The following is a 24,821-nucleotide window of genomic DNA, read 5'->3' as shown; positions in this document are numbered from 1 at the left end:
TGAGGGCTTCCAGCTCACTGAGTGGCCGCGAGCCCCGCCCAGAATCGGAGGTGAGGCGCTGCGGTGGCTGAGCACCCCCATGTGGTCCAGCCCTCCTCTCTCTTGCTCCCCAAACACGCCGAGCACTCCTGACCTGGGGCCTCTGAGCTGCCAGGTCTTCTCCTGGCTCCCTGCCCTGGGGCCTGTGTCCAGTGTCACTGTGGTGTGGGCTTCCCTGCCTCCCTCCTCTTCCCTTCTACCCACCATCACCCCCGTTGCTTTATTTCGGTCACTCTGTAGCCCTCCGGGTCTCTCTGCTGTTCCCCTCCCTGGAGTGCAAGCCCTGTGAGGCCGGTGCCCCTGTGTCCTGCCCGCCGTGCCACCCATTTGTGGCGAAGGGCCTAATGCTGCTGGACCCCTGGCAGTCTGTTCGTTCTCTCTCTCTCTCTCTCTCTCTCTCTCTCTCTCTCTCTCTCTCTTTCTTCTTGTGGTACTGGGGATAGAAGAATCCAGGGCACTCTATCTCTGATTTCTATTAATTTCTATTAATTTTGAAACGGGGTCTCACTAAGTTGTGAAACCCTCACTAAGTAGCTGAGGCTGGCCACGAACCTACGATTCTTCTGTCTCTGCTTCCCATGTACTGGGATTACAAGTGTGCGCTCCCATGCCCAGCTTGGCAGTCTGTTCTGTTCTGTTTTTGTTTTGTTTTGTTTTTCCAGTACTGGGAATTGAACCCGGGGCATCCTACCTCGAAGATACACCCACAGCCCTGCTTTCTATTCTTTACTTTGAAACAGTGTCTTACCAAGTTGTAAAGGCCTCACTAAGTAGCTGAGGCTTTCCTCGAACCACGACCTTCCTGTCTCCCAAGTGCTGGGATTACAAGTGTGCCACCACGCCCGGCTTGGCAGTCTGTTCTTGACGAGGCACCAGGCTGCTGCTCGGGACCATGTCCACAGGCAGGCCTCATGCTGACCTTCCTACTGACTTTTCCCAGATATCTGGGTCTCTGGTCTGTCTTCCAGGACCACCTTTTTCTCTAGGGAAGAGTCCCATTTCTTTCTGAGGCATTGGGGGTTCAGGCTGCCTGCCGTGGAGGCATAGCCACTTCTAGGCACTCGTGCTGGCGTTCTGGGAGCTGGGAAGGCACTGCGAGCCGGCCTGACCGTGGACTGCCGGCTAGCTGTCCCCCACCTGTGTCCCCCTCTGGTGCCAGGTTCCCCTCCACAGTCATCCCCGGGCTCCTGAAGGCGGGTGGGAATGGGTATCCACAGCCCCTCACCCCTCTTCAGCCTGTGCTTCACCCTGTCAGCCCAGATCCTGGGCCTCGTTGGGATGGGGGAGGCTGCTCTCGCCTCTGGTAGAGGGGCCACCTCTACGCTCAGGCTCGCCAGGTTAAGTCCCGCAAACTACTGTATTCTTTTCCTCTGTTCTTTTGCCTTGAAGGTTAATACCTTCTCAGATCTATTTGCTGTCATTTTAACATGGCTTAGGGGAGAAGGTGCCATCCCCAACCGGCAGCTCCCCGCAGTCCTGAACTTCGGCTGGGTTTTGTGTTGAAGCCGAGCCTTGGCGCGTCCCGTCACCCGCGCTCTGCGCACGGGCACACTCAGCCCCTCACACCACATCCACGGGGACGGGCGTGAACAGTCTCACTTGTTTTCACATTTCACCTCAGTGCCTACACTACTTTTTCAAAAGCTAAATCAGAATTGAATTGGGGCAGATAATAATTTTTCTCCTTTTAAAGAGTAAGTCTTGGAAAATGTTGTAGTAGCCTGATTTTTGGGAATGGGAGACAGAACGCAAGAGCGCTGTAAGTGACTCAGAGTTGGCAAGTGTGTGTGAACCTGGGTGTGCAACGAGGCAGCTCATTATGTTGCAAGTGTAGTTACACGCTGAAAGTCATGGCCCCTCCCTCTGGCTCACCCACTTGTTTCTCTGGTCCTAGCAGGTGATCCTTTATTCCAAAGCCTCAGCCATCAAAATTTGAAAATGCGTGCTGGTACCAGTGGGCCTTTCAGCCAGTAGTGGAGGACATTTTCTTTGGAGCTTCTGTTGAGAGTTGGTTGTCTTACTTTGCAAAGTCCCATTTCCCACTGGAGCTGCAGGCTCTGCGATTAGAAAAGTTACCATTAAGCCGGGCGTGGTGGCGCACGCCTGTAATCCCAGCACTTGGGAGGCGGAGACAGGTTCGAAGCCAGCCTCAGCTACTGAGTGAGGCTCTCAGCAACTCAGTGAGACCCTGTTTCCAAAAAAAGTATAAAATAGGTCTGGGATTGTAGCCTGGAGGTAGAAAAGCCCCTGGGTTCCACCCCCAGAACCACCAAAAAGACAAGTTACCTTAGCCCTCATCGTGGTCTGCTGTATTTTAGTACAGTGTATCTGAATTCAGCATGCGTATGCTATGCTCTAGCCCCATCATCTCGTACGTGCAGTTCTCGGTCCACACAGCCCTGCAGTTGTTTCTCTACCATAATGGTGGCCAAGCGCGAGCTGCTGCAACCTGACCTGGTCATTAGACAGAAGCCAGATGTGAGGCTTTCTGCCCCCAGGCCTGTGGTGAGTGCATGTGCTTCTGCTGTGGACTGTGAATGGGCCGGAGGATATACCACCATCCCCGCCTCCACAGAAGGTGCAGGAGGCAACAGGGTTTCACTTGAGTTGCAAAGGGCCTCATGAAGTAGCTGAGGCTGTCCGCAAACCCGGATCCTCCTATCTCAGCCTCCCGAATGCAGGTTCTACAAGGGTATGCCACCACTCCTGGCCCGAGTATCTACATATTTAGAATGCTCGATAAGGTTATTATTGCGATCTGATGAATCACTTTTTAGTTTTCTGCTTTTACAGACCTGAGACTTTAGGAAATTCCTAGAAATCAAAACTGGAAGGTCATTATTAGCTCACAGAACCTTAAAATAGAACAGTCTTAGCAATCTTCTGAAACAAGTCTCTTAAGGAACATTAAAAACATAGATCAATAAGCAATAATCCGTTTTGGCAGGTGTGTAAATGATAGCAATATGATGACATACAGAAAACCTGGGGCTTCAGTCAGGCTAGGTATGTACTGTACCACGGAACTGCATCCCCAGCCAAGGAAACCCAGAACTTTGGACTTCATAGTAATAGCCCATCAGAGGCTAAAAGGACATTTTCTTCAAGTTGTAAAACCTGAAATGTAGGGACTGATATATTTTTAAGATCAGTTGAGGTTTAGGATGTTATGACTGTGTATATAGCAAGGGGTTTGTGTTCTTTAGTAGATGGTCACTGTGGGTACATCAGAGTTTAAGCCTGCCTGATTGGTTAAGGTGACCACTATTTTTGCGACTCTTTTGAAGGCCTCTGAGAAAAACCCTAAGGTACATAAAACCTGTGGTTAATAGCAGTCTAAATCAGTGATTTCCACTTTGTTATGATGATTCTGATGTTTTTCTCTCTGAACTAGAGGAAAATGATTAATAAAGTCAACCATTAGATTTGTTTTTGATGGAAATATTTCCTTCTATAAAATTTAATGGCCATGAGTCTGATTGCAGAGATTAGTTATCATAACTAGACCTGTCTCCTGAGAGGCAATTTGAAACAATTCCATTAAAACCCAGGTAGCTAATCAAAAAGAATGTTGTGGAACATTATAAAAGACGACCATGCGGAAGCAAACGCAGGTGGTCTGGTATTTGTTCCTTCCCGCCCTCACTCCTGTGCGTCAGGACACACAGCCTAGTCTTCTCGTTGTCTTTGAACCCTGTTTTTACGACTGCTGTAAAGGGAAGTCAGTCAGACCTTACCGTCTGTGGGTTCTACATTATAGATTCAACATTGAAAGTATTCTAAACGTTGCATTTGTATTGCATCTGTATTGAACACATACAGACTTTCTCTTGCCGTTTTTCTAAGCAATATAGTATAACAACTATTTACATGGCGTTTGCATTAGATTCGGTTTTTTGTTTTTTGTTTTTTTGGTACTGGGGATGGAACAGGGGCATTCTATCTTTGAGCTACACCCCCTGCCCTATTTTTCATTCTTTATTTTGAAACAGGGTCTCACTGAGTTGCGGAGGGCCTCCCTAAGTAGCTGAGGCTGTGTGTGAACCTTGATCCTCCTGTCTCAGACTCCTGAATGCTGTGATTACAAGCGTGCGCCACCACGCCTGGCTTGTATTAGGTTTTATAAGTGATCTGGAGAAAATTTAAAAGATACGGGCAGATGTGCAAAGGTTATGAGCAAATACTACACCGTTTGATAGGAAGGACTTGGGCACTCTGCACTGTGGTGTCTGCAGGGGTTCTGGGACCAATCCCCCGAGGACTGTGGGATGGCTCTTTTATTTTGAGCTCTTGTGGCTAGCCAGTACCACCTTGCATAGGAGTTGAAAGTGTTCTCATATCTAGTAGTTGTATGGTGAGTTGTGTGAATATTTTTATCTGAGTAAGAAAAAATTAGACGATTTAAAAAAACTGTTGCCAGCCGGGCATGGTGGCGCACGCTTGTAATCCCCGCGCTTGGGAGGCGGAGACAGGATCGCGCAGGTTCGAAGCCAGCCGTGCTGGCTTAAGAGACCCTTTTTCCAAAAATAAAATAAGTATAAAATAGGTCTGGGAGTGTAGCCCAGAGGTAGAAGGGCTTCCAGGAACCTCAGTACCACCAAAAAAAAAAAAAAAAAAAAACCCACAAAAAACCTGTTGCTTAAGAAGACCTCCTTAATTTGAGTACTTCGTGTACATGAAATTCATGTATTCTAAGTGTGAACAGACTATCAAATACTTACTGGGTAGGCACTGTTCCTGATGCTGGAATTCAGCGACTAGCGAAACAGAGGAAGTCCTCACCTCCCTAGAACACAGTATCTTGGGTCATATATTCTAGAAAAGTGCTAATAATGTGCTTTTGTTGTGTCTAAGAGAAGGAAACGTTGCTGTTGTAGGCAGAGTTTGCTCTTGCAGATGTATGGCTGACCGGCAGCCCCGTGTGCAAGCACAGGGTGCATGTGTCCACAGAAGCTGCCCGGGACATGTTCAGCCGGCCTGACTTCATAAACCCAAGTCCTCTCAAATGCACTCGCCTCTGCTGGAGCGCAGGCGCCGCCACCGCTCTCCACGGCTCCATGGGGCACGTGTCGCACGCACACACGAGCATTTGCCTTGCGTTGCGGTGAGGTCACCCTCCCGGGGAGTCATGGTCATTGTCCGCGTTTGCAGTGCTTCACATGTGGTCGCACTGAGTGTACTGGTTGGCTTCGTGCCGCTCTCCTGGAATTGCTTAAAACCATAGCAGTCCATCTGACAAGTGCTCTGCATTGAGCCTTCAAAGGCGCCTTGATTTCTTGAAAGGTTGTTGTTTGTGGTTAGAGTTAAGCCGCTTTTACTTTTTTTAAAAAATTGTACAGATTACACTAATATCACACTTGTATGTAAGGCTGCTTTAATGCTCATTACAACTTCGTTTTCACCGGGCGTGGTGGCGCATGCTTATAATAATCCCCGCGCTTGGGAGGCTGAGACAGGAGGATCGCACAGGTTTGAAGCCAGCCTCAGCTACTTAGTGAGGCTCTCAGTAACTTAGTGAGACCCTGTTTCCAAATAAATTCTAAAACAGGACTGGGGGTGTAGCCTAGAGGTAGAAAGCCCCTGGGTTCCACCCCCCAGAACCACCAAAAAAAAAAAAAATCTTGCTTTTCAGCTGGGCATGGTGGTACACTCCTGTAATCCTAGTATATGGGAGGCTGAGACAGAAGGATCGCAGGTCTAGGTCAGCGCGTGGTAGCTTATCAAGACCCTGTTTCAAAATAAAATCAGACTGGGGGTGTAGCTCAGAGGTAGAGTACCCCTGGGTTCAATCTCTAGTACCAAAAAAACCCACAAAACTTGTTTTTTGTGTTCCTGAGCCTCGTGTCCTTTGTGGTGGGAGTCAGGGAACCACCCTTTCTAATCAGGCAAAATAATTTAATTAAATATTAGTATACTCATATCTAACATCTACCTTTTTTAATTGAAGAGGGTATTAATTGCAACTCGTTTTTTTTGTTGTTGTTGTTATAAAATGCTCCTCCTCCTACCTTCTCTTCTCCGAAAAGGTTAAGCTAGATTTAATGATTTCCATTATGATTTGGGTTTTTCCCTTGTACAATTAATTACTTTTGAAACATATAGGCACACCGTCACTGGAAGTTCCACACGGAACCCAGTGTTCGCTCTCAGAAGCATTATCTTCTCCATGGACTGAACAGATTTCCCTGAACTAAGCACCGACCTCTGTGGGTGCGGCCTGGCCGTGGAAAGGCTCCGTATCCATAGCCTGTGAAACAGGGCCCAGCAGCCAGTCGCTATGGAAACAGGGAAGGACTGGCTTAGCTGCTCGCGGGTTCTTAGTCGTGAGTTTTGTTAAGTCTTCTGTTCCTCAGCCTTTCTGTCCACCTACTTAAGGTGAGGTCTGAAGAATTCCATGTATGGAAAACCTTTTAATTCATTGATTTTTAAATTAACAAGGAAAATAGTGTATGCTGTATTGTGTACAACATGTTTTGAAATACATATACTGTAAATGTGAAATGGTTAGATTGAGCTAATTAACATTTGCAATTCTTCATATACTTATTTTTGTGATGCAAACACCTAAAATCTTTAAGAGTAAGTTTTTAAGAGTATAATGCATGGTTATTAGCAGTAGCCTAAAATTAACTTTTTTCTCCTGTCACTGGGGATTGAACCCAGGTTCTCAGACACGCTAAGCAAGCACTCTACCACTGAGCTACAAACCCAGCCCTTTTTATTTTGACACAGAGTCTTGCTAAGTTGCTGAGGCTGACCACCACGCTTGGCTCTAGAATTAGAATTTTTAAGTAATTAGCTGAACAATCTTGAAAGACAGTATTCCTCACAGACTTTTGTTTGTTACGGTTGACAAACATCTTAAAATCTGTTTTTGTAGATTCTGGTACTGTTTTGAGAGAGGGGGCTGATGGGTGAGTGGACGGAGGTCATTGTAGGTACTTGAGTATCTGCATTGTGATAGCTGTAATGTAAGAACCTTCATCAATACTCATGTATCCCAAACTCAGGTGAGGTTTTTCCCTTAGAAGCCTAAATTCTGTTGTTTATTCTTTTTCATTCTCTACTTGTTCACTATACATATTGCAGCTATTTTTAATACTTGTGTTTGAATAATCACTTATAAGCTTTAGTTAAGAAAATCTGGTTGTAGCTGGGTGTGGTGGCGCACGCTTGTAATTCCAGCATTCGGGAGCCTGACAAGGATCACGGTGACCAGCCTCAGCTACTTAGAGAGGCCCTTCGCAACTCAGTGAGACCCTGTGTCAGAAAATCAAAAGACTTAAAAAAAAATAGGACTGGGAGTGAGGCATGGAGGTAGAATGTCCCTGTGGTACCACAAAAAATATATATATATTTTTTTAAATATGGTTGTACAATAGCTAAGACTTAGTTTCATACTAAGGATATTCATGTGTTAACTTTTAACAAACACCAACAGGTTTTGGGTCCTGCTCCTCGGTGGTGTTCCTTCCTAGACAACCTGACAGAAGAATTAGAAGAGAATCCAGAAAGCACCGTTTATGATGATTACAAATTTGTCACCAAGAAAGACCTTGAAAATTTAGGTAAAAAAAATTACGATACTATCTGTATAATTTTTCCCACAGTTTCCAGTTTAGAACATTAAAATTTGCGGAGCTATGTTTACCTAGTTTTGTAAATCTTCCTTTATCTGCCAAAATCTGATATTAAAAATACTATAAATTATCAAATTTGAGATTTCTGCTTAAAGTTTTAGGCAAATTTCAGCTTCCAAAAGCTTTATTGTACCTTAGAGGAAAAGCAGTTTCTTTTAGCAAATTAGCTAATACAGGAAAAATATCTGTCAAGAAAGCAGTGATTATTTCTAGTACTATTTGAGTATAATAAGATTTTGAAAATATTTCAGAAACCACAAGTAAATAGTTTTTGGTTTTCTTTTAGATTTGTTTCTAAAAGACCTAATTCAAAATTTGAAGTCTGTAGGTTGAATCTTCAAATATAGAAGACCCTTGATATAGATTAAGCATTCTCATCTGAAAATCCAAGATCTAAAATGCTTCAAATCTAGGGCTGGGATGTAGCTCAGTGGCAAAGCGCTTGCCTGGCAAGTGCACCGCCCTGGGTTCAATGCCCAGTCCAAAAAGATAAAATGCTTCAAATCTAGAGCTTTTTAAGCACTGATCTGATACCCAAGACATTTTCAGATTTTGGAGCATTGGGTTTTGGGGTTAGGAATGCTTAGGGGAATTTTTTCCCCCCAGTACTGGGGATGGAACCCAGGGGCATTCTACCTCCGAGCTATACCCCTAGCACTATTTTATTTTTTATTTTGAAACAGGATCTCATTGAGTTGCAAAGGGCCTCACTAAGTAGTAGTTGAGGCTGTTCATGAACCGCGATCCTCCTGTTTCAGCCTCTCAATTGCTGGGATTATAATCGTGCGATACCGTGCCCAGCTCAGGGGAAATGTTGATCAGTTTTCTGTCCCAATAATAAGTACTTAAGATAATCAATTTATAAAGAGAAAAGGACTGTTTTGGCTCACAGTTTCCAGGTTTCTGCCCATGATGGCTTTTAGACCCATGAGAAGGCAGCACATGATGGTAGAAGTGTGTGGCAAGGGCACAGGCTCTGCGATCTAAGGCCTCGCACTAGGCCCCGCCTCATCAAGTTTCTGCCACCTCCAGCAGCACCACTCTGAAGACCAGGCCTTACTGCGTATCGAGGGAACACTTAAGATTCAGGCTAGTTGAGCAGGTGAAGTCTGTGCAAACCCAAATCCAGTAACTTCTCAAATCTGAAACACTTCTGGTGCTGGTGCCAAGCATTTCAGATCAGGGCCGCTCACAAACCCAGAAATATCTTCCAAAAAGAACAAACACATGTAAAGGGTTTGCTTTGTGCCATTTGCCATTCTAAGCATTTTACAAAGCTGTCACCCATTTAATCCTCACAACCCGGAGGATGCATACAATCACAATTAGAAACATTTTATACAGAAGGAAACAGGCACTGGAGGGTAAAAGTTATTTAGCAAAGTACACTTGACCCTGAGAGATAAGCTGGCAGCCATGTTCTTTACCTCACCACACCATGCCCTGGAAGAGCCTTTTTATCCTGCTCTCCGGCCGTCATGGATGGCAGAAAGAGTAGACCGTGCCAGTCTCGTCCTGTCGTTGACAAAGAGCAACGCAGCAAGGACCCGCTCTCCACAAGTCAGACAACTCGGCTGCCTGTGGAACAAGTGGATGGGAACTGCAGATGGATATTAAGAGAGCCATGTGATAGTTAGATTAATCAAGCAGTTCTTTAATGTTACTTAAACCTGTATGTCACAGTACAGTTAATCCAGACAGAATTATTTTCTACCAGTTACCACAAAAATAGTCACTTAACCTTCAACGAGTTTAAAAGGAGAGGAGCGCTTCCTGAGTGGCGGGCGAATGCAGGAGGCCCGGCATCTTCCGGGAAGCGCTTCTTGTCTCCAGCGAGTGCGGTAGCTTCCTGGGCCGCACTCGGCCGCCTCCTTCAATGGAAGCAGAAAAGTCGTTGCTGTTCTGTGGTCTCTTTTAAACTGCACCTGTAGTATATTGTTGGGTACCTTTCAGTCTCTACTGTTTTTGAGTGAGGAAAACTGTCTTTATAAGTTCAGATATTTTGTTAAAATGTAATCATACTGAAGCCGGGCGTGGTGGCGCACGCTTGTAATCCCTGCACTTGGGAGGTAGAGACAGGAGGATCGCGCAGGTTCGAAGCCAGCCACGCACGCTGGCTTAGGAGACCCTGTTTCCAAATAAAAATGTGAAAATAGGTCTGGGAGTGTAGCCCGGAGGTAGAAGGGCTTCCAGGAACCCCAGTACCACCAAAAAAAAAAAAAAAAAAAAGTAATCTGTAATCATACTGCTGATTTTAAAGCTAGAGAGAAATACATATAATAGTCAGCAAGTAGCAGTGATAGGTGAAGGCATCTTTATAAATCTTTATGTGTATTGCTCATCTTTTTTTTTGGGGGGGGGTGGTACTGGCGGTGGAACCCAGAGTCTTTTCTACATTGGGGCTATACTCCCAGACCTGTTTTATACTTTATTTGGAAACAGGGTCTCACTAAGTTGCTGAGAGCCTCACTAAGTAGCTGAGGCTGGCTTTGAACCTGCATGATCCTCCTGTCTCAGCCTCCCAAGCGCTGGGATTAAAAGCGTGCGCCACTACACCCGGCCTTCTTTTAATACTCAATGACCCATTGGTTATCATTTTTTAACAGATTCCTGCATCATCTATAAAACCTCCTTAAGAGATCATGATAAGATCTCTTGCCATGGAAATAAGGCTATAGAGCTAGTGTTCCTTATTTCCTAAGTTATTTTTAATATAGTATTAGTGACCAACAGCAGCGCTAGTTCTAAGTATAGTCTATTAGGAAACCCATGAAAGGTGTTGTTTAAGGCACGGTTTCAAACGTTGATTGGCAGCAAGCCTCTCATTACTCCACGATAAAGTGAGTGTGTAAATAATCAGGTCTCAATATGTGTTTATGTATTTGGTGTAAATGTGCCCTTAGTTTTGGGAAATGAAGGGAGATCCTGATTCTCTTCCCGCCTCCCTTTCTCCTCCCCCATTACCGCTTTTCAGTATAAAGTTGACAACTTACTGCTGATCCCCAATATTTTTTTAAATAAACGCCATGGCAGAATTCCAGAATCCAAGAACCACTGCTATAAGGAACCGATTAGAATTAGTGATTCTAATCTCTAAATTTTTGTTTTGAAGTGAAATCAGATCATAATCAAATTGTTGTCCAAGAAAACCATTCCGTTTTAACCAAGATCTCATGAGGCCCTGCCTTGTTATTAACTTCCCCAGGGCTTACGCATCTCATTGGATCACCTTTTCTCCGGGCATACATGCATGGATTTTTCATGGATATAAGACTCTATCACAAGGTAAAGCAAAACTACAGCTGCTTCCGGGGAGCTTCTGCCTACAGTGTCTGAGGCGCTCGCGTGTCTGCGAGGGAGCACTCGGCTCCTTGACATAATAGTCGTGGTAGATGGGAAACGTCACTAAACACCATTGCTTTACTTATTAATCTTTCCCCATGTCACAAAGGTGAAATTGATGGTAAATCCATTTGCTTATGAAGAATATCGGAAAGATAAAATTCGACAGAAGATAGAAGAAACACGTGCACAGAGAGTTCAATTAAAGGTACATATTAGACTCACCACTGAATTTACTAGAGAAAAATAGTTAATTTACATTTGGCATATTATTCCAAGGAAATATGCCCTCCTTTTCATGGTTTTGATTTTGATTTACTTCTTTTACTTATACTTTGGTATATTTTGTTTGTCACGAGGCAAACAAAATATCTAGTTTTATCATTAGTAACTATATGGTAATGGTGTTGCTGGAAATCATCTAGAATGACTGATATGGTCGCCTGACTGAGAAGAATCCCATAGTGTTCTCGGAGGGCTTCCCAGCCGGGAACATGGAGCTCTGCTGACATGCTCAGGCTCGCGGGCTCGCTGTTTGGGTCACGGGAATGGTCACTAGACTGTCAGGAAGCCAGCTGCACCAATTATGTTGGTAAAGAGGATTTAACATGGCCGGGCTTAGTGGCACACACCTGTAATCCCAGTACTTGGGAGGCTGAGACGAGAATTGCAGGTTCAAGGCCAGCCTCAGCAACCTAGTGAGACCCTGTTTAAGAAGAAAAAATAGAAAGGGCTAGGGGTTTAGCTCGAGGTAGAATGCCCCTGGTTTCAATCTCCAGTTCCACAAAAAAGGACAGAAGTTTCCATAAAAAACCAGTGGCAGAGACCTGAAGGGCAGAAACAGGTGTGGATAGGGAGCAGAAGCCACTTGCAGGCTGGGCAGCAGGCAGGGCAGAGCTCCTGGAAGCAGGGCCCAGACGTCTGAGAGGCTGGAGGCTGTGTGCTTCCCGTCAGCAAGGCTGGGCCTGGGCGTGTTGGGAGCTGCACGCCGGCGTCCCCGCTGCCGCTGAGCCACCTGTTGCTTCCGTGACGAAGCACCCTTGCCGTGTGTGGCCGGCAGACAGCAAGCAGACAGGGAGGAGCTTCTGTTTGCTGCTCCTGCCTTCCAGTCTCTCTCAGGCCTCCCCGTTGGATAAATGGAATCACCAGTGATCCAAATATTTATAACCAAACATTGGTAAAAGAAAAAGTGTGTGTGTCTATATTATATATGAGTAATATATATGCATATATTTTCAAGACAAAAAGCAGACTGTTTTCTAAAATCACCTGAGGACTTTTTTCTTTTTCTAGACTTCATTAAAAAATTTGTGTATGTGTGTGTTTGAAGCTGGAGATCCAACCCAGGGCCTTACACATAGTAGGCAAGCACTCTACCATCAGCTGCACCCCTGTCCTCAAAAATCTTAAGCGTGCATGTGTGTGTGTATGTGTGTGCGCGCACATGCACGTGCACGCGCAGGAGAGGCTGGGTTGCAGAGTTCGTCTGCCCCTGCTCATTACTGTCAGAGCTGTATTTTACTTCCTAATACCACGGGATACCATGCACCAAGTAGAAGAGGGTAACCTTAGAATTCCCTTTAGAACACTGCCATTTTGGATGAGGAAGCAGTGCAGTGAGCGTTATTAGTATGTTAATTGAAAGCATATTAGCACGTTAGCAGCCCTAGCGGAGGCTACAGTGCTAGGCCAGCTGGCCTCTGTGGTAGCGTCCCAGGCCCTGTGGCTGATGGGGCACGCACAGGCACCATCTTGTTTTCAGTGTGCTGGGAAGAGGCTGGGGAGAGCAGGCTCCCAGCGGCGGGTGGACGGTGGCCATTTCTGCGTCAAGCGGCCCACCTGAGAACAGGAGTCTGTGTTATTTCCCACTCTGGGGTAATCAGTTTTATAAAGAAGAATTAGCTGTCTTCCGTTCATGAAATTATACTCCTTATAGAACTGTTAACCTTTAAAGCTAAAATGTAGATGTCTTAGTAGTTTTTTTTTCTCTCTGTACTAGAAATTGCCAAAAGTTAACAAAGAGCTGGCCCTTAAATTAATTGAGGAAGAAGAAGAGAAGCAAAAATCAACATGGAAAAAGAAAGCGAAGGTAAGGTTTTGTAAGGCAGAGCAAATATTGATAAAACCTCTCCGCGTTTTCTGGAAGTAATTTGTTTTTTTGTCTTATTTTACTTTAAAAAGACCTGTGGTGGTTTCTTTTTTTCTGCCCACAACATGGTATGTGCTCAATATGGGAAATTTGAAAAATAGGAAAAAAGAATCAAGAAGAAAGTCACCCGTATTCTTCTAGCCAGAGAAAGGCATCATTAATTAATATTTTAGTCATTTCCTTCCTGTCTTTCTTCTCTTAGATTTATGAACTATAATAGCAAGATAATCTTGTGTATGAAAACGTATTTATCTTAGCTTTGTAAAATAACATGGGCGATTTCCCATTTTGTTAAAAATCCTTTGTAAATATTTTTAATAGCTGCCTATCCTGTATTATGAATGTATTATAATTTACTTAATTCTTCGTAAATGTACAGATTGCTTATCCTTTTTGTACGAGCTTGGTCTGTATATAATCTTTGTGGTAGCCAGCTTTTCATTAGACTTGGCATTATTGGAAGTGGGCAGGCTGGCCTCTGACTTCTACCTGCCATCCTCTTCCTGGTGTGAAAGCAGACACACATCAGTCATAAAATGAGCAGAGGTTAATGCTTTACGCTGCTGCTCTTGTCCAAAGTTTTCCCAGAAACAGGCAGGCTTCACGAGTCCTCAGAGTGGGCAGAGGCCAAGCGTGGCCTGGACTGGCCCCAGTTGCCAGAGCCTGGAGCCCCGAGTCCTCGGTGTGTTGGCACCTGCGAGGTCCTGTGGGAAGGTTTTGCTTTGTTCCTTCTTTCTCTCTTTTCTGTTTCTTGTTTGTTTGTTCATTTGTTTTTTGCTTTTTTGTGGTGCTAGCAATTGAAACCAGGGGCATTCTACCGCTGAGCTATACCCCCAGCCCTATTTTTTATTATTTATTTTGAAACATGGTCTCACTAAGTTGCGGAGGGTCTCATTAAATAGCCGAGGCTGCTCCTGAACCTTCGATCCTCCTGTCTCAGCCTCCCAGGTACGGGGATTACAGGTGTGCACCACCACCCACTTCTGGTTTTAAACTAGCATGTATTCGCGAGGTAGCGAGCCTTTAATGCGCACATTTTAGCTTCACCCCTTCTTTCTCAGAAGCCAGGGATTTCAGCCGCAGGCCTTGCTGCTGCGGGCTTGCTCACCGGGGGTGGCACTGGGTGACGCCCTCAGCTCCTCTGGGTCACCACTTTACATCTGTGACCTGCCGGGGTACACGTGGGCCTCGAGTGCCGGGGCTTCTGCACGAATGCAGGCTCACTCCTCCCTCTTGCCATCCTCTCGTCCTTAGTCTCCTAGTGTCCCTTCAACCCTGGTCTGTTATATTCTAACATATTATTTAAATCTTAACTTTTGGAAGCCTTTCTTAAATAAATAGGTAGATGGCGTTTATGTTTTCTTTTTCATTACCTAAATAATTCACCAGTGTTGAGACGGTAACTTAAGCTCATTAATATTTCAGTGTGTCTTTATACCGTGGCTCTGCACCGTCCTAATTGGCACCAAGATACCTGAGTGTCTGTGTACCTGGGCGTGTTTCATGTGAGCGCCTCCTGCTGCGTGCACTTTCTCCTTCACCATTCACCCTGATTTCCTGGTTCGCAAAGCCTGAGGATGATCAGGTGGTGCCCGCGGCTTCAGAATGTCATCTGACAAGTTAAAGGAAGTGATCCTTGTATCTACGTGTCCCGAAGCCTCCGCAGGAAGAGAGCGGGGCTGCTTTGGGCTGTAGTACGTGGATCCGTGTGTGTTTTGTGCTTGCAAGTCCTCGCCATGATTTAATGATGGAGAGGCTGGGGCGCTCAGGTTAAAATTTAACTGTGCTACTCCTGGAGCACTGTAAGCTGGAACCTCTTCACAAGGCCCTGTAACTATAAAGATGCAGGGGAAATCGCCTTCTCGTGCCCCTCTTTCCTCTGAGATCCTTTCACAGAGGTTGGAGCAGCTGGAGAAGATTCAGAATGCACTGTAGCACAGGATGGTAGAAATGACCTTCAAACTGGAAACACGCAAAGTGATTATGATAGTTAGTGGGGAAATTACCTTAAGAATCACTCTTAGGCTGGGCATCCCAACATTCCGAAAGTGGAGGCTGGAAGATCGCGGTTCACAGATGGTCTCAGCTACTTAGCGAGGCCCTTGGCAACTCCGTGAGACCCTGTTTGAAAAATTAAAAAGGCTAAAAAATAGGGCTGGGGGGTGTAGTTTGGAGGTACAGTGCCCCTGGGTTCCATCTCCAGTACCACAAAAAAAAGAAGAAGAATCACTCTTAGCCAGGCATGGTGGCACATGCCTATAATCCTAGTACTTGGAGGCTGAAACAGGAAGAGTGCAGGTTCCAGGCCACCCTCAGCAATTTGGACCCTGTTTTAAAGGAAAAAAGTAAAAGAGGGCTGGAGGTGTAGTTGTAGCTCAGAGGTGGAATGCCCCTTGCTTCTATTCCCAGTAACACACACACACACACACACACACACACACACACACACACACACACATCCTTCGTTATAATTGGAAAGAATACTTGAAAGAATTGTTAATTCTACCAGCAGATCATTAGCCTTGCCTTTGAACTGAGCTCTTTAAAACCTCAGGAGCTTTACTAGCTCTGATAGCTCCTGATTTGAAAGTCAGTATCTTGTAGGGATGTTCTGCTTCGGCTCCAGCTGAAATTTAATGGCGGCAGACAGTGAAATGTTTCCAGATATTGCTAACTGTGATAACATAATAAACGTCTAAGAATGGTTACCGTCCCATTGATGTTGAACCTCCAGGGGAGGTGACCCACCACATGGTGTCGGTAGCATTACCCGGACGTTATCCGGACTTACGGACGTGGTAGTTGTTCTACTTCCGAATTCATTTACTCGTTTTCAGTAATACATACTGAGCTCCAGGTGTACGCGAGCAGTTTGAGCAGGTGGATGTCTGCCGTCTACTTGGTGTGTGGGGTTTGAGTTTGGGTTGGCCCTCCGTGGAGCCCTTTCTGCATGTAGCCTTTCAGCCGTCTGTGGCTGTGTGTGAGGTCTCGTGTGGCTGCACTTTCCTTGGCTCTGCAGTAGCCCAGCCGGGGGGTCCTGTTTGAGACTTCTAGGCTGTGTGTGTTCACAGCCTAGAGGACACTGGAAGAGGTGTCTTGGCCTTAGGAAGTACAAAGTCAGTAGGAGCTTATGTAGAGAGCCCCTCTCTGTAGGGAAAAGGTATGGTTATATAGATTCTGTTCTGAGTTGGGTCACCCAGTTTCAACACCCACAGAATTATTACTTTTATTTATTTTGGTACTGGGGATGAACCCAGAGGCACTCTACCTCTGAGCTATACCCCTTTTATATAGCCCTTTTATATTTACTTTTAAACAGGGTTTCCCTCAGTCATTGAGGATGGCATTGGACCTAAAATTCTCCTGTTTCAGCCTCCCAAGTACTGTGATTTCGGGTGTGTGCCACCAGGCCCGGCTCACAGTATTTTTTGGGGGGTGGGGGGACTGGTGACTGAACCCGGGGCAGTCTTCCTCTGAGCTACACCCTCAGCCTGATTCTGATTTTTATTTTGAAACAAGGACTCTAGGTTGATAAGAGTCTCATTACTTGCTGAAGCTGTCCTCAAACCTGCAATCCTCCTATCTCAGGCTCCCAAATACTGGGATTACAAACACGCACCACCACGCCCAGCTCATAGTATTATTTTTAAGGGTCTTTTAGTACCAACTAAAATTTTTGTGGTTAATATTATTATTGTTAATGGCTACCCATACGTAGTTCTGAAACATCTCTCAAGGCTCTGTGGGGAACATGACCTGCCCACTATTCTCTTCCTCTTCTCTCCTCCCATTTCCACCTCTTCTGAGACAACCACTTTTGCTTTCAGTTGATTATTTTGACATAAAACTCTCTCCATATTCTCTGTAGTACTGCTTCTTGACATTTTAGTGTTAGGCACTGTTTTAAATTACAAACCTTCCCTCGCAGTGAAGCCATGTTGTGGCGCTGGCCGCTTCTGTATTGGGCACTTATGTTGCTGCAGCTGCCTGCGTGCGGCCGACAGCCACGGGAGCCAGTGCTACTCGGTGACTCTTTCACACAGCCTTAAGCTTCCCCTGGAGGCTCAAGTTGCTTCTTTTGTGTTCTGTGTGGTCATCACTAATCAACCACTAGTTCCTGACCAGTGGCTTATCTGGGGAGAGTCAGGAGGTCAGATGTTGTGTTCATTTTACCTTCCTAGAGAAGTTGCTGCCCTGTCTTTCCGGCCTGATCACCTTCTGATCTGGGATCTCCTTTATCATTTCTCTGGGGATCCATGCCACCTCACCCGCATGTAGGACGAAGATTAAAAGACACTTCCGTCTTGTGAAGGAATAGTGTCCAACCCTGTTTCATACCTCAGACAGTGGCCAGTGAGTGTGGGGTGGTGTGGCAAAGGTTCTCAGAGCAGCAGCAGGTGCTCAGTGCTCCACACTGCGAGGCAGATGCTTCCCGTCCCGGGGAGTCTCGGGAGCGATAACTGACTGCTGTGTTGTGTGCCACTTACAGGGAGAGAGTGGCCCGGCTTGCTGCTCCGCAAACCTTCATCCTAGAAGCTTGGTCTTCAGTCCTAGGGAATTTTCTCAAAAAACTTTTATTTAATTTTTTGCTTGTGATCCTTGATTATTGGTTCATTGTGAAAAATAAAGGAGTTAGAAAACGGGGATGTGGGCGCAGGCCATACTGCCCAAGGCAAGCTCCGAGGTCATGCCTGAGGTCTCTCTTGGTGGTCAGGCCCTCCTACCTGAGCGCGGAGGCCTGGGGGCTGCAGGCCTGGGGAGCGCCGGGCCCCCGGACCCACTTCACGTCCTCTCCTGTGACCAGCGCACTTCCTCCTTCTCCCCTGGAAAGGGACAGTGCTAGAGAGTTAATGTTTTCTAACAGGCATTATCGGGACAGAATATTAATAATAACCATCCTACCCAGACCTACAAATACAATTCTCAGGGCTCTGGTAGGAGCACTACTTCCAGTTTTTAAGGGTAAGTGTTGAGCGTGCGGATGTGTTTCCAGGGCAGACCCCGAGCCAGACACTTGTAAAGTGCTGCAGATCATAACTGTCCTTGTCCTACTAAGACAGCTATGAAAACAAACAGACTAGGAGAAGTCCCTGGAGGAACTACTTTTACAGCTGGGTCAGAAGAGTTTTACTTTGTAATTGTTCATCTAAAACACACTTGTCTTTAGGCAGTGCAATCTGTTTGTTTAGTAAATTAAGGGGAAAAATCTCAAGAATACCAGCAATGTATTTGATATTTCTTCTCTGTTATGTATACAAGTGTGATTAGTACCTTAGTTTATACAGTAGGACGATAAGACCCACTCTCCACCTAAAAGTCAGCACACAGCCTTGACTTGAAGACCCTGGGACTGGCCCTCGCACCGCCCTCAGCCAGTCTCATGTGGACCTCACCCCTTGCTCTTCATCAGCCCTCGCCCTCCTTCTAGCACTTGAGGGGAGCCCCTCAGCTGCCTTCCTCGTGGTCCCCATCTCACCTGCCTTGCCTCTCGGCGCTCGCGGCTCAGAGACCTTCCACGCAGCAGCTCCTCCCTGGTGCTCCCTGGCAGGTGTGTCCCGTCCTCTTGGTGCCCCCCCCCCAGCCCTGCTTCTTCCCCCACTCCAGGGTGGCCGCTCAGCCTCCTCAGGGGCCCAGCTTCCCCTCACTCATCCGCCACACGCTCCACACCTCCACTCAATTCTGCTGAGAGTCCCGAAGCACCCTCTGTGTACAGCACTGCGCCGCTGCCCTGCGCCGCTGCTGCCTCCTCCACCTCCTCTGCCATGGCTAAGACTGGAGGATCACAGGTTCAAGGCCAGCCTCAGCAACTTCACAACCTGTTTCAAAATAAAAAATAAAATAGAGTTGGGGGATAGCTCAGAGGTAGAATGCCCCTGAGTTCAACCTCAGGATCACAAAAAGGAAAAGGAAGGAAGAAATCCTTTATAGAAACCAGACATGGTACACCATGACATAACTCCAGTACTTGTGAGGTTGAGACAGTAAGATCCCAGGTTTGAGGCCAGCGTGCAGTAATTTTAGCAAGACCCTTTCTCAAAATATAAAGTGCTAAGGACATAGCTCAGAAGTAGAATACTTGTGGGTTCAACCCCCAGTACCAAAAAAAATTTTTTTTAATTTTAAAAATCCTTTACAGTCTGGCCTAATAAAAAAAATGTCTTTTCAAGTTACTCCAGACCCCTTATGTCATCAAGTTTTCCCATTCCTTGGTCGTGTTTCTCCCTGTTGAGAGCACCTGTGTTTCTGCCTTCCTCCCAGGTCCCTGTCCCCGCAGCGCCTGTGGGTCCCCTTGTTGGGACTCACTGACCTCTTTGAGGGCCTTCACCTCCATGCGCGTCCTTCCTACGATGCCTGTAGCAAACTTGATTACGTCGTCTCCTTCCTCACAGAATTGGTGTGGAGAGCTGGATCTGTGTTTTTGTGTGTTTTTGTCTTTGTTTTGTTGGCACTGAGATTGAACCCAGCAGCACTCTACCTTAGCGCTATACCCCTGGCCCTTTTCATTTTTTGTTTTGAAATAGAATCTTGTCGATTGCTGAGGCTGTCCTCGATCTGTGATCCTCCCGTGTCAGTCTCCCAGTACGGGATGAAGGCCGCTCCACTGCGGCGGCCAGGACTAGACTTGCCATTGTTTCTCTCTTGGGCCCAAGCATGTTTTAATCAGGGGAGACGCATCAATTGAGTATCTCTGACTTCAAGCGAAGGGCTTATCAGTTTTTAGGAACATACAACTAATAAGCCACATTCCTTAGTACATTATGATTTACCATATTTTTATGTAAATCGGTCACACAAATACAGTGTTGAGCACTCAGCTGCTTCCACCCTTCCTTACTCGCACCAGTAGAGGGGCAGTGCCTAAATATAGTACAAATAAAAGGAATTTAAGCCACACTTGGTGGCGCCTACCTGCAGTTCAAGTATGTGGGAGGCTGAGACAGGAAGATCACAGATTCAAGGCCAGCTTCAGCAAGTATGAGACCTTCATCAACTAGTGGACCCTGTTTCAAAGTAAAAGTAAAATAGGACTGGGCGTGTAACTCAGAGGTAGAATGCTTCGGGGTTCAATCCCCAGCAGCACACACACATCCAGGAATGTAAGCCAGGCATGGTGGCATATGCCTGTAATTCCAGCTACTCTAGAGATTGAGGCAGGAGGATCACAAGTTCAAGGCCAGCCTCTGCAACTTAGCAAAATCCTATCGATATATATAAAAAGGGGGCTGGAGATGTAAGTGGTAGAGTAGCCCTGGGTTCAATCGTCAGTACAAAAAAAAAAAAAAGAAAAAAAAAGATTATAGTGTCAGACCTGAGTTATCCAAATGGGTCTCAGTCGACAAAGTTAAGGAGCCCAGGAAAGATAACTGATGAAGCTATCCTTTTATCTCCGACAACGGATGGGCGCATCCCCGTGCTTCCAGATGGCTCTGTGGAGCCCAGTGGACTTCTGCGAGTCCCTCCTTCCCCGCCGTGTTGGCTGACAGCTTATTACCGGCGCGCACTTCTTGTAGTTTTGAGTGTGAAGTTGAAAGACTCAGTTGCTCTTGTTCAATGCAGTGACTGTGCTTTTAAAAGCCATGTTTCAAACAATTATGTATTTCCTAGAGGTGTGGGTTTTATTTTGTTTTTCTTTCCCAGCACTTGGTTTGGGGACTGAGCCCAGGGCAGCAGCCCTTTTTCTTTTGAGAAAGGGTCTCTGTGTTCCTCAGTCTGGTCTCAAGCCTGTGACCCTCCCGCCTCAGCCTCCCAGGTTGCTGGGGTACGGGTGTGGGTGCCGTGCCACCTGAAAAGTGTTGCTTTGCGCTAAAAACATCAGTTGAAGAAAATCCCTTCTGACACATATATATAAATACACGCAGCACCAAGATAGCAAAAAGGTTTGATCTTAGCCCAGTATGTGTTACGGCCAGAAGTGCAGGTCATTGCCATAGGATGTGTTTTGTCGGTAGGTGCTTAAAACTCGGGGTCAGTTGCAAAGTTCTGGAAACTAGTTCTGAAGAAATTTCCTAAGTTAATAATTTATGCCTCCAACAGCTTTTTATAAGAGTGAGTGTTTTTAAACCATCTCTCTGGTTTAGATTTTATTCCTTGTGTGTGTGGCGGGGGGGAGGGGGTCTGGGGATGGAACCCAGAGGCATTTGACCTCCGAGCTACACCCACTGCCCTATTTTTTATTCTTTATTTTGAAACAGGGTCTCATGAAGTTGTGGAGGGCCTCACGAAGTAGCTGAGGCTGGCTGCGAACCATGATCCTCTGCTCCGCCTCCTGAATGCTGGGATTACAAGTATGCGCCACCATGCCCGGCTGATTTTATTCCTTTGTTAACTTAAATTTTTACATACCTTTCCTCTTTTTTTGTAGGACCTTCCTAATATTCTCACTGATGATCGATTTAAAGTTATGTTTGAGAACCCTGACTTCCAAGTAGATGAAGAAAGTGAAGAATTTAGGCTTTTGAATCCACTTGTCTCAAGAATCAGTGAGAAAAGGAAGAAGAAGTTAAGACTTTTAGAGCAGCAAGAACTTCGTGAACAGGTACTGTACTCCTTGTCACTTAGAGTTCGCTCCTCTTTCTTCAGTCTGGTTCTCCCTGTACGTTAGCCTGTGTGTGTATGCACGTGATGCGGTTCATTCCGTGCGGGCCGAAAGACGTCCTGCAGGGGAGCGCGGCTCGCCGACCAAGGCGCTTCTTCCAACCCAGCAGTGTCACGCCCTTCAACGGGCTCGTGCTATTGAAAAGAAACAGTGGGTCAGCGTTTCGTCGGAGGGAAGGAGCTCCTCGTACTATTTTTAATTTCAGGAAGCGGAGGAAGAGCCAGAAGGAAAGCCCAGTGATGCGGAGAGTTCGGAGAGTTCCGATGATGAAAAGGACTGGGTGGAAGAGGTCAGGAAGCAGCGCAGACTTCTCCAGCAGGAGGAGCAGGCGCAGAGGCAGGCCCAGCTCCGGGAAGACCGGCAGGCCGTGCTGAAGCCCCAGTTCTACGAGATCAAAGCGGGGGAGGAGTTCAGGAGCTTCAAAGACTCTGCCACAAAGCAGAAACTGATGAAGTGAGTGTGGCCCTCCACACGCCGAGACACCACCTGTCAGTCCCTGTCTGCTTTGGATGGCGGGATTGCAGGGGTGAAGGCGTGCAGGGCCAGGGGCATGGCCCTGTGAGGCGATGCGAGGGCTTGGGGGAGCTGACCCCAGTTTGTCTTGGGAAGTATATTTACTTGCACTAAAACACAAGGTATAGCCCTGTAAGTAGTGTACATACACATTAGAAAGCTTTTTTAATTTTCTTTCTTTCTTTTTTTTTTTTTTTTTTTTTTTTCTATGCTGGGGATTGAACCCAGAGGCATTCTGCCTCTGAGCTACACCCCCAGTCCTATTTCTTATTTTTATTTTGAAACAGCAGTGTCTCACTAGGTTGATGAGAGTCTCACTACTTGCTGAGGCTGTCCTCAAACCTGCGATCCTCCGGTCTCAGCCTCCCAGCTACTGGGATTACACGCGTGCGCCACCACGCCCGGTTCGTGAGAAGGCTTTCAAGCACAGAAGGCCCGTGCCCTGGCCGTCCTTACTTTCCCATCGTGTCCTTCTCCAGCTGTTGGTCTCACTCCGCACCCTGTAGACCAGAGTGAAGCCTCTGGCACGGCCCCAATGAGGTAGCAGACTCTTGGCCACTTAACAAAACGTTCCTCTTAAAAATGAGAAACTCAGTTTTGTTTACCACTCTGTTTACTTGATTACTGAGAAGGTCATTCCATTTGGAAAGCTTGCCAGAAATCTGAAGCCCTCAGCAGGGAAACTGAGATAAGAAAAGCATGCTCTTCTAGAACAGTGAGACGTATGGGGCAGGAAGCGCAGCGTGGCCCGGGCAGGGGGGAGCGCAGGAGCATGAGCGTCGGGCTGCTGCGGGGCTGCGCTCTGGAAGCCGGGCGTTCTGGAGATGGGTGTGTGAGGGCGTAGAGCTGCCAGGCTGCAAGTGGTTAAAATAGGAAGTGCTGTGCCATGCACATTTACCAGAACAGAAAAAATCAGCCTTCAGAAATGAGGTGATGTTGTTTGAACAGTTTTCTGTCATCGGGTCTCTAAGCAAGGAACATGCTGAGTCTTCGGGTCCAGACGTGCACCCGCTCTGAGCTGTGTTTCTGTTTGTGGAATCTCCAGACAGAATATTTATAGGCCAGGCTTGGAGTGCAGGATGGTCCTGGGAGCCGGCTGGAAGGAGGAGCTGGTTGTGATTGCGAGCAGCTGAGGTGCAGGAGGAGCGGGCCAGGCGGGCTACGCTGGGCCGGCAGCAGGCTGGGCCAGGGCCTTTCCCGTGTACATCTCCACCACCCAGCTTTCCCAGGAACGCGCGTTGTTGTTGTTGTTGTTGTTGTTGTTGTTGTTGTTGTTGTTGGTTGCTTTCAGAAGGGGAGGAGGAAAGAGGTGGGAAGGACATTAGTAACAGGCCGAGTTGTTTCTAGAATTGAGACCTGTCTTTCTCATCTTCAGCTTCAAAGCACAAAGTTAGGACACATTTGGGAGCCTTCCGTTCTGAACGCAGAAGCATTCCAAAATTCTGGGCCTGATTAACACAAGATATGTTGGTGAATAAAGAAGCTGGTAATAGTCTTGATATCTTTCAAAGATGTTTTCCTTGCCTCCGGGTCTCCCTGTTTTTGAAATGGCTTTCTTGATATACAATGTATGTAATATACAGTTGGCCTACTCAAAGCACACAGTTCATTAGGTTTTTAGTATGCAAAGTTGTCCAACCATTACCACAGTTTTAGACCACTTTATCCCCCCAGGAAAAGCCTGTATCCCATTAATAGTCACACCTCATTTACTCCAGCCCCCTTCTCTACTTTTTTGTTTTTATAGATTTATCTATTCCGCCAGCTCATATAAATAGAATTAAAGTGTGTGTTGCTGTGTTTTTAATGTTCATCCATGTCAGGGCATGTATCAGCTCCTCATTTTTATTACTAAATGGTATCCCAGTGTACGGACACAGCACGTTTTATCTGTCCAGTTGTCAGTTGGCGGCACATGGGCTGAGCCCACGCCGAGGCTGTGATGAACAGCGCCTCGCTCGACAGAGCGCTCGGACAGTGTTCCCGGTCATCCCGGCGGCCCCTAGGAGGGAGGCGCAGGTCTGCAGCAGCTCTGCTCAGCCGAGGGGCACGCACTGCCAAGTGGTTTTGCCGCTGGCACCCAAGCGCGGAGAGCTTCATTCTTCCAGGGCTGTTATTCTTAGATGTTTTATTTGGAGCCCTACTCAGAAGCACGGGAGTTCTCCTTGTTTCTGGTGTTCTAGTTCTGTGGAGGGAATTTGTCAGATTATTTGATGTTTTGTTTTGCTTCCTGTACTACTTTAGCTCCTGTATTAGTGCTTAGAATGGAATAAACTTGATAAACGCTCACTGGAAGTGCAGCTCTCTGAGCCCTGGTCACACAGGCGGCTCAGGAAGTCAGCCCTGTAGGACCTGCTCAAAAGTAACTCATCTCCCCAGCAATCAGTCGTGTCGAGGAAATGGGAAGCAGTTGCTTTGAGCAAAACTACAGGAGGAGAAGACCAAGATGGGGTGAGAGTGTGACCAATCTCACTAATACTCTTCCTTCTGCCTGTGGCTTAGAGCAGGAAATTAATGTAAAAAACAAACAGAAATTCTGTAT

General features: G+C 46.5%; 1 protein-coding gene across 3 annotated transcripts in view; it reads left to right on the top strand.

Annotated features, from left to right (window-relative positions):
• NOL10 (nucleolar protein 10) overlaps positions 1-24,821 on the top strand; it is a gene marked incomplete at both ends in the record, with an annotated part of 80,390 nt that overhangs the window by 46,832 nt on the left and 8,737 nt on the right. For all 3 annotated transcript variants that reach the window (XM_080711099.1, XM_080711100.1, XM_080711098.1), the window contains 6 exons: positions 7,481-7,607; positions 10,885-10,964; positions 11,131-11,229; positions 13,021-13,110; positions 21,533-21,706; positions 21,972-22,219. In XM_080711099.1, coding sequence (XP_080567225.1) covers positions 7,481-7,607; positions 10,885-10,964; positions 11,131-11,229; positions 13,021-13,110; positions 21,533-21,706; positions 21,972-22,219 — 818 coding nt within the window. The remainder of the gene's footprint in view (positions 1-7,480; positions 7,608-10,884; positions 10,965-11,130; positions 11,230-13,020; positions 13,111-21,532; positions 21,707-21,971; positions 22,220-24,821) is intronic.

This window comes from Muscardinus avellanarius (assembly GCF_963383645.1).
Source record: "Muscardinus avellanarius genome assembly, chromosome: 15".
NCBI classification, from domain to species: domain Eukaryota; kingdom Metazoa; phylum Chordata; class Mammalia; order Rodentia; family Gliridae; genus Muscardinus; species Muscardinus avellanarius.
Note: the sequence above shows the minus strand (reverse complement) of the source record. Positions and strands in the feature narration are given on the sequence as shown.